General features: G+C 41.3%; 1 protein-coding gene across 1 annotated transcript in view; it reads left to right on the top strand.

Moving 5' to 3' along the window:
- The window catches only part of LOC124795983 (carboxyl-terminal PDZ ligand of neuronal nitric oxide synthase protein), a 975,569-nt gene that overhangs the window by 652,731 nt on the left and 307,214 nt on the right, over nucleotides 1-15,624 (top strand). Inside the window, exons 3-4 of the mRNA XM_047260064.1 lie at nucleotides 2,576-2,668; nucleotides 8,731-8,786. Coding sequence (XP_047116020.1) covers nucleotides 2,576-2,668; nucleotides 8,731-8,786 — 149 coding nt within the window. The remainder of the gene's footprint in view (nucleotides 1-2,575; nucleotides 2,669-8,730; nucleotides 8,787-15,624) is intronic.

Below are 15,624 nucleotides of genomic sequence, written 5' to 3'. Positions count from 1 at the left end.
CCTAATAATGGAAGCAACATTTAAGAGAATTCAAGACGCGCTCATGGGATTTTTCGACCGAGGAGAAACGTACAACATGTAAGTTGGTGCATACTGCTTGAAATTCTGAGAAAAATAGGAGTAAGCTATAGGGAAATACGGACAATTTACAGGATGTGTAAGAACCAAGAGGGAACAATAGGAACTGAAGATCAAGAAAGTGCTCGGATTTAAAAAGGTGTAAGACAGGCATGCAGGCTTCAGTCCCATTTGCACAATGTACAATGCAAAGAAACAATAACGACAATAAAGGAAATGTTCAAGAGAAGGATTAAAAACCCGGGTGAAAGCGTGTCAACAGCAAGATTTGCTGATGATATTGCTATTCTCAGTGAAAGCGAAGAAGATATACATAACCTTTTGAATGGAAGAACAGTGTAGTGAGCACATACTATTGATTCACACTAAACCGAAGACGGACGAAAGTGATGAGGAGTAGCAGAAATGAGACTAGCGTTGAACGTAACAACAAAATTGAAGGGGAGAAATTCTGCGACTTTAGACGCAAAATGACACATGAAGGACGAAGCAAGGAGTACATGACATGCACATGCAAAGAGAGCATTCCTGGCGAAAAGAGGGCTACCAGTATCAAACACTGGCCTTATTTGAGGAAGAAGAACAGCAATGTGTGGACATAAATCATGGACTGTGGGAAAACTGGGAAAAAGAGAATAGAAGCGGCTGACATGTGGCACTGTAGAAGGATATGGAAAATTAGGAATACGGAAGTTCTCCACAGAATCGTCGAAGAAAGGAACATATGAAAAACACTGACAAGAAGAAGGGTCTGTCTGATAGAACATGTGTTCACACATAACAGACACAATGGAATAAACTCCATGGTGTTAGAGGAAACTGTAGAAGGTAAATATTGTGAGGAAAGATAGAAGCTGGAATACATACGACAAATTATTGAAGACGTACGGTGCAAGTGCTATTCTGAGATGAAAAGGGAGCATAAGAGAAGAATTCGTGGCGGTCCGCATCAAACCAAATAGAAAGCTGATGACTAGAAAAAAAAGGATCATACACAAAACAAACGTATCGTACAAAGAAAAAAAATGGTCTGACTATAATTCAGTTAATGAATGAATGCAGGATTCGAACTCGGATTTCCCGCTTATCACAAACGATCGCCTAAACAACTTCCAGAACCGATCAAAACTTCCATATGTCGTGGAGCCCATAACCTTTACGAGCGCAAATTTCGTGATGTCTGCAGGGAGAAACACAGGTATTTTACCATAATTTTTGCCCGCTGAGACATGGATACATTATGTGTGGTTACAAGGTCCTTATTTGTACAGTGTATGTTCACACTACAGTGTCCTTTCTGATATTAATTCATGGCTGACAAACACTGTAATGTGAAGATACGGACACTATAAACACAGACATTGTAATTAGTAATTTCACTTCTGAATGAACTTTTAATTCTTATTGGAACGAAGCTGTATGAAAACCGGAGAAAAAACAATAAACTTCAGTTACGTAAATTTGTAGAGGAACTGGGCTATACTCCCATTTAAAGAAAGAATTCTGGACACCATTTGTAATATAAAGAAGGTTGAGATTCATTGGGAGAGTCCTTAGAAAATGTAGTCCATCAACAACGGAGGTGGCTTACAAAACACTCGTCCGACCTATACTTGAGTATTGCTCATCAGTGTGAGATCCGTACCAGGTCGGGTTGACAGAGGAGGTAGAGAAGATCCAAAGAAGAGCGGCGCGTTTCGTCACAGGGTTATTGGTATACGTGATAGCGTTACGGAGATGTTGAGCAAACTCAAGTGGTAGACTCTGCAAGAGAGGGGCTCTGCGTCGCGGTGTAGCTTGCTGTCCAGGTTTCGAGAGGGTGCGTTTCTGGATGAGGTATCGAATATATTTCTTCCCCCTACTTATACCTCCGAGGAGATCACGAATGTAAAATTAGAGAGATTCGAGCGCGCACGGAGGCTTTTCGGCAGTCTGGAACAGGAAAGGGAGGTAATGACAGTGGCACGTAAAGTGCCCTCCGCCACACACCTTTGGTTGGTTTGCGAAGTATAAATGTAGATGTAGAATACTGAGACATCGTTTTCCGTATACAAGCTTAAAAGAGGACTAGTGATACAGAAGATTAGAGTCTTTCTGAAATTTTAGGCGAATGGTTTTTTACCAATTCAAAATAGTAGCATAACTATATTTTACAGGTGCATTCAATCGCGAATTTACTGATTATAAACATCACAGGCATCTCCTTTGTTCCGAAACAGACCAATTTTTTAATTAGCGGTTTTTGTTCTCTATTAAATTTGCTCAAGTAAAATATATTACGACTACGCTACAGAGGAATAATAAACCCGTTTTTTATCTCCGAGATAATGAACTGTATTTCTTTTTTTTAATAATATTACTGTATTTATAGCAACACATTGCTTTGTGTCTTCATAGTCGATTTGCTGTCTGTGTTTTGTAATTTAAGCCACTAATACAACTGAGAGACTGGTCAGTTAAAGTTAATTGATTCCCTACCTTTATTCTTATGTTTCAGTACGAGTTCAAGGCTAAAGGTGTGAAGAAAAAGAAAGTGACGCTTGAGATATCGGTGGATGGAGTACGTGTGACACTTCGGAAAAAGAAAAAGGTACGTTCAATTATGAGTATTATAACTAAACAGAAAATAATGAGAAGCGAAGTATACTCATTACGATACCTCAGTACCGGAATCATTGTGGTTGTTCGATTTATAAGAAATATAGCTCGTTTCCCCTGGAATGAATTTTTTTTCAGACACAAACTGTGGGTTTCTCTGTACATAAGAGTATGAGTTCAGTAAAAACAAGTGAGACTTTCGCGTGCATGCGCACTTGTGTGTACCTGTGTGTTTGTGGGGGGCTGGGGGTGGGGGGTGGCGGGGGTGATCCGTAACAAAAAATATTAAAAGGCTATTGAACATAGGTGTTTAACAATAGAGTAAATTATTTAATGATGAACCTGTCCTAAGGAAATATATGGGAGGTACAGCCATCTACAGGAAAAAACTAGCGACGACAGTAATTCTCAGACACATAAATGAATGACGGTAATTTTAGAAGTGTCAGCTAGCATAAATTCTCAATCAGAAAATACGAAAAAGTTTTAAAAATGCTACGACGAGACTGGAACTAAAATTATGGATAGCAAAGCAAAAGCTGAAATGCTTACCTCTGCTTTTCAATGTTCATTTTCAAAGCAATCCAGGATTATTAATCAATTTAATTGTCATATTACTGAAAAGATGAGTGAAATAGATATTAGTGTTAGTGTCGCTGACAAACAGCTGAAATCGTTAAAACTGAACAAAGCGCCAGTGCCCGATGGAATGCCTATCAGATTCTATACACAGTTTTCAGCCGAATTAGTCCCATGTTAGCTATAATCTGCCGTAGATCACTCGCAAAAATACCGTGCCCAGTAGCTAGGAGAAATCACAGGTGACACGAGTCTACACGAAGGGTAATAGATGTGATCCACAGAACTTCCGTCCAATATTCTTGACATCCATTTGTTATAGAATCTTAGAACATACTCTGAGCTCACACTTAAAGTGGTTTCTCGAAGAGAATGACATCGTCCGTGCCAACTAAAACGAATTCCGAAAAATCAGTCATGTGAAACACAACTCACCCTTTTCTCATTATACATACCGAAATCCATGGATCAAGGCAGTAAGGTGGATGCAGTATTTCTCCATTTCCTAAAAGGATTTGACTAGTTCCAAATCCACGCTTGTTCTGAAAAGTACGAGGGTGAGTCACATGAAAACCGTAAATATTTTTTTAAATATTATTTATTGTGCAGAAGTGGTACAAAGCTGTATCACTTTTCAACATAATCTCCCCCACGCTCAATGCAAGTCCTCCAGCTCTTACAAAGTGCATAAATTCCTTTAGAAAGAAATTCTTTTGGTAGTCCGCGCAACCACTCATGCACCGCGTAACGTACCTATTCATCAAAACGGAACTTCTTTCCTCTCATTGCGTCTTTGAGTGGTGCAAACATATGGAAATCACTTTGGTGAAGGTCTGGTGAGTATGGTGGATGAGGAAGACACTCAAAATGCACGTCTGTGACTGTTGCAACTGTTGTACGGGCAGTCTGGGGCCTTGCATTGTCATGTTGCAAAAGGACACCTGCTGACAGCAATCCACATCGCTTTGATTTGATTGCAGGTCGCAGATGAATTTTTTAGGAGATATGTGTATGATTCACTGGTGACAGTGGTCCCTGTAAGCATGTAATGCTCCAAAATGACGATTTTTTCATCCCAAAAGAGAGTCAGCATAACCTTCCCTGCTGATGGTGCTGTTAGAAACTTCTTTGGTTTTGGTGATGAGGAATGGCGCCATTCCTTGCTCCCTCTCTTTTCCGGTTGGTGGAAGTGAACCCAGGTTTCGTCCCCAGTAACGGTTCTTGCAAGGAAGCCATCACCTTCTCGTTCAGTGCGCCGAAGAAGTTCTTCACAAGTATCAACACGTCATTCTCTCATTTCAAGAGTCAGCTGCCGTGGCACCCATCTTGCAGACACTTTGTGAAACTGGAGCACATCATGCACAGTGTGGTGTGCTGACCCATGACTAATCTGCAAACATACTGCAATGTCATTCAGTGTCACTCGGCGGTTTTCCTTCACTATGGCTTCAACTGCTGCAATTTTCTGTGAAGTCACAACTCGTTGGGCCTGACCTGGACGAGGAGCATCTTCCACTGAAGTCACACCATTTGCGAACTTCCTACTCCATTCGTAGAGTTTCTGCTGTGACAGACATGCATCACGTACTGAACCTTCATTCGTCGATGAATTTCAATAGGTTTCACACCTTCACTACGCAAGAACCGAATAACAGGACGCTGTTCTTCACTGGTGCAAGTCGCAAGTGGGGCGGCCATCTTTATACTGATACTGCGATGGTATGTGTGCATATGCACTATGCTGCCACCTACAGGCTATTCTGCACGCTGTTTGTAGCACGCTTACCAACTTACAGGATAACGGCGCGAAATTTCGATTTGTTAGTACAAATTTAAGGTTTTCATTTGACTCAACCTCGTACGAGCCCATGGGGTTGTTGTGGTTTTCAGTCCGAAAACTGCTTTGATATAGCTCCCCGTTTTACTCTATCCTGTGCAAGCGTCTTCATCTCCGTATAACTGCTACAGCCTACTTGTCCTGTCAACAAATCTGCATCTACGTACCTACTCCGCAAGCCACTGTATGGTGCGTGGCGGAGGGTAACCTGTACCAGTATTAGCCATTTTCTTTTCTGTTCTACCCGCAAATAGTGCGAGAAAAAATGCTGTCAATATGCCTCTTTACGAGCCCTAATGTCTTCAATCTTATATTCGTGGTGCTTACCCAAAATACACCTTGGCGGTAATAGGATCACCCACAAATGCCAGTTCTCTAAATTTTTTCAATAGTGCTCCTCAAAAGGAACCTCGTCTTCCCTCCACTGATTCCCATTTGAGTTGCTGAAGCATTTTCGTAATACTTGCGTCTTATTCGAAACTACCGGTAACAAACCTAGCAGCCCGCCTCTTTGATGTCTTCCTCTAATCCGACCTGGTGCAGATCCAAAACACTCGATCCCTCCTTTTGGTCAGGTTGTCCCACAAATTTCTTTTCTCTCCATTTCCTCATTAGTTACGCATCTTACCCGTGTAATTGTCAGCATTCTTGCGTAGCTTCACATTCCAGAGGCCTCTATTCTCTTCTTGTCTAAAATGGTAATCGTCCATGTTTCGCTTTCGTACATGGCTACATTCCACACAAATACCTCCAGAAAAGACTGCCTAACACTTAAAACTATATTCGGTGTTAAAATATTTCTCTTCTTCACGAACGCTTTTCATGCCATTGTCAGTCTTCGTTTTACATCCTCCTACTTCGGCCATCAGCAGTTACTTTGCTGCCCAAATAGCAAAACCCATCCACCACTTGAAGCGTGTGTTTCCTAATCAAATTCCCACAGCATCACGTGATTTAATTCGACTACATTCCATTATCCTCGTTTTCCTTGTTTGTCCTCCTTTCAACACACTGTCCATTTCGTTCAAGTCCTCTGCTGTCTCTGACGGAATTGCAATGTCATCGACAAACCTAGAAGTTTTTGTTTCTTCTGACTGAACTTTGATTCCTTCTCCAAGCACTTCTTTGGTTTCCTTTGCTGCTTGCTCAGTGTGCAAATTGAATAACATCGAAGATATGCTACAACCTTGTCTCACTCCCTTCTCAACCACTGCTTCCTTTACATACCCCTCGACTCTTATAACACCCATCAGGTTTCTGTACATGTTGTAAATAGCTTTCGGTCCCAGCATTTTACCTCTGCTTCCTTCATTATTTCAAAGAGGGTATTCCAATCAACATTGTCAAAAGCTTTCTCTATGTCGACAAATGGTATAAAATGAGGTTTGCCCCTAGGGCCAGTGACTGGATGGATATACTTTGCTATGAAGGGTGCAGCACGTTATTTTGAATGGAGTGTCATAGACAGATGTAGATGTAATTCCGGATTTACTCGGCAGAAGTGTATTACGTCCCTTGATATTCTTGCTATATATATTAATGACTTTGCGAAAAATGTTAAGAGCAGCCTAAGGTTTTCCGCAGGTGACGGAGTTATGTATTATTTTATGTACAGATATTCAATGGGACCTTGATAATATTTGAAAGTGGTGCAAAGTTTGACAACTTGCTTTAAATTATCAGCTCTCTAAAACTGTTCACAAGACGAAAGCTCTTAGTATCTTATGACTCTAATAATTACGAGTCACGATAGGAATCTTTTTTCAACTTGATATAAATACGTGGATGTAACAATTCCTAGGGACATGACATGAAACGATCACATAGGTTCAGTTGTGGGTAGAGCAAGAGTCAGACTTCGGTTTATTGGTAAAATACTATCTTAATGCAATCAGTATACAGAGGGGATTGCTTAAAAATCGCTCTTGCTACCCGTTCTACAATATAGCTGAAGCGTGTGAGACCTGTACCAGATAGCACTCACGGATATTGGACGTATAGAGAGAAGAGCAGCGCGAATGGTCCCTGGTTTGTTTGACTTGCGTCAGAGTGTCACAGACATGTTGAAGGAATCGAACTGGCAGGATCTTCAAGGTAAACGTAACCTATCCCGATAAAGCCTGTGTAGAAAGAGCAGGTCAGTTACGGTACACTCAGAGGATTTAAACTTTCTTACCGCGCTCCATACGTGAATGGAAGGGGAAAAAGCCCTGATAACTGATGCAGTACCCTCTAGTATACACTTCACAGTGATCTGCAGAATATGGACGTAGATGTAGTTGATGTAAATTTCTTTTGTAATCGATTGGTCCAGAGCTGCAGGGTCACGACATCGTATTTCTGAGGTGTTACGAAATGGTTGAATAACAAATGAAAACTTTGCGTTATGTTTATTGATTATTATCAGCACAAAGAAAAACAATGCTGTTCCACCTTAGTATGGCCGTCGTAAGTGATTCCTACCTCTTGAGAATCAGACATGCACAGAGTCATCTCAGCTGTCACTCCGAACTAACGTAACTCACTGAAAATCTCTGTCAGAAGTGTCCACTTTCTGATGAGACAGCCTCTTTTATTATGGTTGCTCATGATTACCATTTATACAATTTCAAAAGTTATCGGAAGTATGATTCAGTGGATTAAAACAGAATTTGGGAATCGGCATAAACTTCAGATTTTGTTCGTATGAAAATATAGTTTAAAACATATTGATTTAACCACGCTGACATGCAAGAGAAAAATTTCTGCGAGATGGGTCGCACACTGTTTGACTGCTGAAGGGAAGCAGAAACACCTGGACTCTGTAACCTTGCTCTAACAACGATTCGACTGTGAAGGTCAAGGATTCTTGTGTTGAGTTGTCGTTACTGATGAAACGTAAATTAGAGACTTAGAACTGGAGTTAATAACACAGTCAAATGAGTTTAGAGTTTCAGTTTATTCACGCCCAAAAAAATTTCGGGGCTGAAGCAAATGAAGACTTCTGCGTATGATCACCAAGGAATCATCATGACAGAAAAAGTTCCACGTGGAACAATTGTCACAGCTGAGTATTATTATAACTTCATACGAAAGCTACGCAGAAAAATGCACAAACCCGACCTCAGATGCTCCAGGCTGGGCCATTTATTCTCTACGACAGTGTTCGCCTGCATACCGGAGGTGTTGTAACCCAAAAAACTGCGCGAATACTTACGGTAAGTATTGCTGCATGCTCCTTACAGCCCGGACATGGGTACACCAGACTTCGCCTTGTTCCCAGAGTTGAAACAAAACTATATGGTTGTCGGTATCCTTCTGATGATGAACTTCCTACTACTATTACTAGAGACATTCGACAAATGAATAGATGCGCTATCCTGGACGGAATAATAGATGTTAGGGAACGTTGAGATTCACTAACAGAGAAACAGTAAGACTGCAATGAAGGACTGTAAGGAGATACCGGGAAAAAAAGGGAAGACAAAAAAATTAATGTGCATTATTTACGAAATGTTCCTCTTAAGTACGTTGGTAAGTGGATTGGAATCAGCCTTTGATTTTAAAAAGAAAAGAGAATTCAGTAGAATTAAATTACATATGTGATGGAGGATAGGATGCCCCTATTTTTGCTAATACATTTTTCTTTTGTTTTACAGAAAAAACAGTGGATGGATGAAAATAACACCTTTCTAATGCACCACCCTATATATAGGTAAGGCATTATTATGCTCTGTACGAAATTTATTTCCTTATGTGTTCAATGTTCTTTCTTATTTGTTGTTGCTTCTTATTAGTGTAACGAGTAATGAATGACAAAGCAATTAGAAAACTAAAAGCTATATGTAAAATTACGAATTCACTACTGCTCCTAAGAAGTTTTGTTTTGCTTCTGCCAGCTATATCTAATTTTAAAGTATCTGGATTGTTCCGATTTGAGAGGACTGGAAAAACAGTGCAAACTGTGAGGTAAGCAGTATGTAGTGCAGGTACTCAGAAACATGCTGAAAATGACACATCGATTACTCTCCTGAGTCGTGCACGGACAATCTGCTAGAAATGCGACATTCACGTGACAATGTCTTATTTTTGAAATTCAGGATAATGTTTTATCTACAAGGAGACAATTCCAAGTTTTCTATTTTCGTTCGTTGCCTGTTATGATTGATATTTTGGAAGATTTTGCCTCGTTTTTGAGTGCTTTAATGAGAAAAACAAAAGTAAAACTGAATTTTAATGTGCCGTCGACGTAGAGATGAAAGAAAAGAAAAATTCGGGTGCTAAGTCAGACGATGACGAGTTCATTAAGCCTAATACATACACGTTGACGTGATCTGCGTCTAGGCAGAAAGTATTACACAAAGCAAAGTTAAAGATCAATTAATTAGGTAATTTTATATGAGAAAAAATAAAGAAGAGCCAGGAATTTAAACAAACTATGTCCAGGACTGTAGACAATAATGTCAATTGTTGCACCATCGTTACGGTCAAAAGAAGTAAATGTTTGTAGGTTGCATGGACCGATGTAATCAACAAAATATCTGGAAAATTAATAATAGTAAATAATAATGAAATCCGTCTTGAAGTCACATCGTCATCATGAAGATTTTATTAGTTATGTAATAACCTTGACTGAGATATCAACACGCCACAAACTCGTATCCGGAGAGATTTTCTTAGTTGCAGTTGCGATATTGTGATAAAAAGATGTACATAATTACCGACGAACGTATAAGGATCTAACATTCTAAATGTGCTGTGAACCAAAAGTAATGTTTTGATGTACGTATAACGAAAAAAAAAAAACAGTATTGTATGACACACGAAATTAGCACGCTTGTATTACGGTATTAAACGTTTATTATTATACCGTAAATATAAATTATACTGCAAAGTAGGAGAAAATTGCATTGAATTTTCCAGAAAAAGAAATTTAAAAATTTGAGAGCAGAAGATGTCTTACACATTATCTTGTTCAGACTAAATGGGCTAAGTCCGACAGAGATATCATGCTATAATGGTCGACAAAACATACCAAATCAAAAATCATCACGTTTCTGTATGTCCATCTTCTCAGAGACGGTTGCGGGACTCGGCTGTTCTATACCGAAAGTCAAATTAAACACCTTTCAGCCGTCTAGTTTCTGAATTCATTGCCAATCTTGTCATTTAATGTGGGCCAGGGTTGTGATATGGGTTGCTTCTTAATTTTTTGGGTTTCTAAAACGTCTTGTTCGAATATGTAACACCATTCACTTTATTTTCGTGTTATCAGTTCTGAGGCCTGTTTTCTGAAGGTGGTGAGTATTGGTTATTTATTATTTTTATACGGATTCTCCTCTCACTTCTTGGTAAAGCAGAGTCATATTTTACGTTGAAAAACAAAAACAAAGAACAAAAAAACGAAACTGTGCGCTTCCGTCCTAATAAGATTTATTTCGAACCGATTTCGAGGCTCAGTTTAGTCCATAAGATTATAATCATCTGCACAAACTTGCACCACAAAATAATTGTAAGATAATGATGGAAGCTGAAGAAATAAATTTTGTGCCACGGCTGGGACTCGAACGCGAGTCTTCTTGCTTTGTAGGCGGAAATGCTGAACATTACTTCACCGCAGCACTATGGTGAACAGTCCTTCAGTACTGGCAGAAGTAAAGCTGTGAGGATGGGACGTCAGTCGTGCTTGGATAGCTCAGATGGTCGAGCACTTGCTCGCGAAAGGCAAAGGTCCCGAGTTCGAGTCTCGGTCCGGCACATAGTTTTATCTGCCAGGAAGTTTCAGTCCTTCACAAGCTACCCATGTCGGGTGCCCACCCCAGCACAAACTTCAGTTCGTATCTTCAGCTTGTTTTCCCCCTGCAGTGTCACTATTGCCAGTGCTCTCCGGCACTGGAATAGCACTCCAACGTTGGACGTAATCACAGGTGATCTTACAATTAATCTTTTAATTGATTTATTCAGCTTCCATCATTATCGTAGAGAAAGATGAGACTTAAATGTCTCCGGGTAAGTTTACAAGATCTAGATGATCATTATAATTGTCATTACGTCTATATCTTTCCTTCTCCAAAGAACCTTTAATATTACATTCATACAATTTGTTTATTTTGATATTGTGTGTTTTTGTTATCGTATACACTGTGCTTGATACTTTCCACCTTGTTAATTGAAATTTACAATTCTAACTGAACATGTGCATGACACCAGTGATGAGAGCTCGTTTCACATTTCCCACTTAATTTCATGTTCAACGATTCTGTGTATGTGTTGTTGGCTTTTTTGTTCCTAACGTCTGGCTTCCTAGACATGTTTCTTGTGAACACTAGGTAGTTACAATATCCTTTCTTCCAGGAGTGCTAATTCTGCTAGGTTCGCAGAAGAGCTTCTGTGAAGCTTGGAAGGTAGGACACGAGGTACTGGCGGAACTGAGGTTGTGAGGACGGGTTGTGAGTCGTGCTTGGTAGCTCAGGTGGTACAGCACCTGCCCGCAAAAGGCAAAGGACCCGAGTTCGAGTCTCGCTCCGGCACACAGTTTCATCCCTTGGAATGCTTTTCGTGAATAGCAGCAGAAGAGGTCGAGTCACCAAACTGACCTAAATTTTTAGTCTGAGAGCGTGGATAACCACGAGAGTGCTGCTGCTTTCAGACGAAATCGCACCCCAGACCATAACTCCAGGTGTAGGTCCAATGTGCCTATCACGCAAACAGGTTGGTCGCAGGCCCTTCTAACCAACACACGGCCACCCGAGATAGAACCAGCTTTCATCAAAAAACACAACAGACCTCCACCGTCCCCTCCACTTATCTCTCTCTTGACACCACTGAAGTCGCAAATGGCGGTGGTTTGGGGTTAGTGAAATGCACGCTACAGGGCATCTAATTCGGAGCTGTCCTTGACGTGACCGATTTGAAGCAGTCCGTTGTACTTGGTATGAACCGTTCCTCAAATAGCTGCTGCAGGTGCAGTACTATGGGCCAGAACCATACTTCTCTCACGGTAGTGCCATGTGGCGCCCGCAGCTCGGCTTTCTTGCGACGATACATTCCCGTGACCATCGCTGCCTGTAATCACGTACAGTGGCTACATCCCTGCCACATCTTTCTGAAACCTTGCAGAAGGAACATTCAATTTTTCTTAGCCCTATCACACAACCTCGTTCAAACTCAGTGAGGTATTGGTAAAGGCCTCTTTGTCGCCTTAAAGGGATCATCAACTCACCTCGTCCACCCTCAAACGTAACTAACGTTCACGACCGTTATAGCGTATCCGTAAGACAAACTTGATACTCTTAGTGGCGCTAATAGATCCACTTTTATGCGACTGGTGCAAAATTTGAATAGACGTAATCTTTTAGATGCTGGAACACTTCTGTCAACTTTCGTTTGTGTCGTACAACTATTTTTTGCTGTTGCGATCATCTCTTTCCAGTAGTGTATTTCTTGGCGAAATAAACATTAGTAGAACAGAACCACAATCTTTTTCTGATTTCAACCTCAAGAAAGTTATTGTTTGGCTTGAAACGGAAAGTTGCCGGCCGGTGTGGCCGAGCGGTTCTAGGCGCTTGAGTCTGGAAGCGCGCGACCGCTACGGTCGCAGGTTCGAATCCTGCCTCAGACATGGATGTGTGTGATGTCCTTAGGTCAGTTAGGTTTAAGTAGTTCTAAGTTCTTGAGGACTGATGACCTCAGATGTTAAGTCCCATAGTGCTCAGAGCCATTTGATTTTTAAACGGAAAGTTGCAGTATTCTTTGTATCTTCCCAAATTATCTGTTTCGAAAACTAATGCGTTTACAGGAGCTATTTCTGAGTGGTCCCCAACCATGGTGTTATGAGCAGTATAATCGGTGGGTCGACGGTTGTAATCTACATTTTCAAGATTTGAAAATTAGTTTTACAGAGAAATACACAAAATTTAAGTGAGGTTACTACGGAGATAAGTGACAGGCTTGTACTTAAAGCGTCGTTACCGAAGTACACCACTGTTCTCAGCTTCACCTACAAAAATCGTCACTGCTGTGTACAGTACGTCTTTCTGAGTCGCACACGTAACGAAAGGGCCGCCATCGCATTGTTCTGTTACTCTCCGGCAAACGAGCTCGACAGCGACTAGGCGGGTGCTTTTGATCCCCACTTGCAGCCTGCAGCTTTCTGCTGCCTCTGGCTAGACAGCACGTATTGCATGAAAGGAGCTCGTCCAGCGGAATGCAAAGCGGACAGCGAACTTCACACAGTATGCAGCTCCGCTGTGTTAGTATTATCAATGAATAGCGCAATCAGCGGAGGTGGCATGTCACAGATTGTTATGAAGCTGTTGCGAAAGTAGTACGTACGAAATACTCCACAGTACGGCGCACAGCTCCTGAGGGTAGCATGAGTATGAGCAACACGTTTTTATTACGCGGGTAGAGAAAGTTTTTAAAACGTGAGTAGAGAACGCATGAATGGTGTAGTGGCGTGGCAAGACAGCCAAGCCACTCGGAGGTAGCCGAAAGGCACGCGTTAAGCTCACGCAGATTGGCGTGAGGTCTGGAACAAGGTAAAGTAATTATCCTATAAAGAAAAGAACGTAGTTCTTGGAATACTTAACTTTAATCCACAATTGGAGAACATCGCTCTTGTTTAGACATTATTACACTGAATATAAACTGGTAATGGCGCCTTGCTAGGTCGTAGCAAATGACGTAGCTGAAGGCTAAGCTAACTATCGTCTCGGCAAATGAGAGCGTACTGGTCAGTGTAGCTTCGCTAGCAAAGTCGGCTGTACAACTGGGGCGAGTGCTAGTACGTCTCTCTAGACCTGCCGTGTGGTGGCGCTCGGTCTGCAATCACTGACAGTGGCGACACGCGGGTCCGAAGTATACTAGCGGACCGCGGCCGATTTAAAGGCTACCATCTAGCAAGTGTGGTGTCTGGCGGTGACACCACAAATGGCGTCGATCATATTTGAGCTACACCGTAAGAAATTAACATGTAAGTGAACATGGGTTAGAGTGAAACGAACAATATCGATTTACTGTGAGATCCACTTTTATTTATTACAATAACACTGTAACTTATAGAATAAATAGATACTTGTTAGCACATTGTAGAACACAACTTTCAGAGCTGGGAAGTTTTTCTACTATCCATAATTATAATTTGACTCAATCTTACATTTACTTTGCCACATGTATGGGGTATGATGTGTCGGCAGCTGGGCCAACACCTTGTAGCTAGAGATGGCTGAAAATGCACGCTAGACTAACGCAGACGGGCGTGAAGTACTGGAACAGGCTACGTAATTAATGCTATGAAGAAAAGTACGTAGCTGGATTAATACTTATCTTTAATCAATCATTGTGGTACATCGCTCTTGACTATACACAGGAGACTTTAATTACAATCACTGTAAGGCTAATGGCGCCTTGCTAGTTCGTAGCCATTAACTTAGCTGAAGGCTATTCTGTCTCTCGGCTAATGAGAGAGAAAGGCTTCGTACATCTAGTCGCTAGCTAGGTCGTCCGTACAACTGGGGCGAGTGCTTGTTCGTATCACGAGACCTGCCTTGTGGTGGCGCTAGGTCTGCGATTACACAGTGGCGACACGCGGGTCCGACATGTACTAAATGGACCGCGGCCGATTTAATCTACCACCTAGCAAGTGTGGTGTCTAGCGGTGACACCACAGGGTACACTGAAGCAGTTGAAGGGACACAGCGGTACAAATATTCCTAATATTTCAACTTGCATCATTTATCGAGTTTTATGCAAATGCACATTAGCATAATTATTATTTGGTATTAAAGCTTAAGAAAACTACACTCTGTAAACCCTGACTAAACTCTGCCATCTGGTGAGCAAGATGTACGAGACAGGCGAAATACCCTCAGACTTCAAGAAGAATATAATAACTCCGATCCCAAAGAAAGCAGGTGCTGACAGATGTGAAAATTACCGAACAATCAGTTTAATAAGTCACGGATGCAAAATACCAACGCGTATTCTCTACAGACGAATGGAAAAACTAGTAGAAGCTGACCTCGGGGAAGATCAGTTTGGATTCCGTAGAAATGTTGGAACACGTGAGGCAACACTGACCCTACGACTTATCTTAGAAGCTAGATTAAGGAAAGGCAAACCTACGTCTCTAGCATTTGTACACTTAGAGAAAGTTTTGACAATGTTGACTGGAATACTCTCTTTCAAATTCTGAAGGCGGCAGGGGTAAAATACAGGGAGCGAAAGGCTATTTACAATTTGTACAGAAACCAGATGGCAGTTATAAGAGTCGAGGGGCACGAAAGGGAAGCAGTGGTAGGGAAGGGAGTGAGACAGGGTTGTAGCCTATCCCCGATGTTATTCAATCTGTATATTGAGCAAGCAGTGAAGGAAACAAAAGAAAAATTCGGAGTAGGTATTAAAATCCATGGAGAAGAAATAAAAACTTTGAGGTTCGCCGATGACATTGTAATTCTGTCAGAGACAGCAAAGGACTTGGAAGAGTAGTTGAACGGAATGGACAGTGTCATGAAGGAGGGTATAAGATGAACGTCAACAGAAGCAAAACGAGG

This window comes from Schistocerca piceifrons, chromosome 4, assembly GCF_021461385.2.
Source record: "Schistocerca piceifrons isolate TAMUIC-IGC-003096 chromosome 4, iqSchPice1.1, whole genome shotgun sequence".
Taxonomy (NCBI): Eukaryota; Metazoa; Arthropoda; class Insecta; order Orthoptera; family Acrididae; genus Schistocerca; species Schistocerca piceifrons.
The sequence above is the reverse complement of the archived record's forward strand: the minus strand, read 5'-3'. Positions and strand labels throughout refer to the sequence as shown.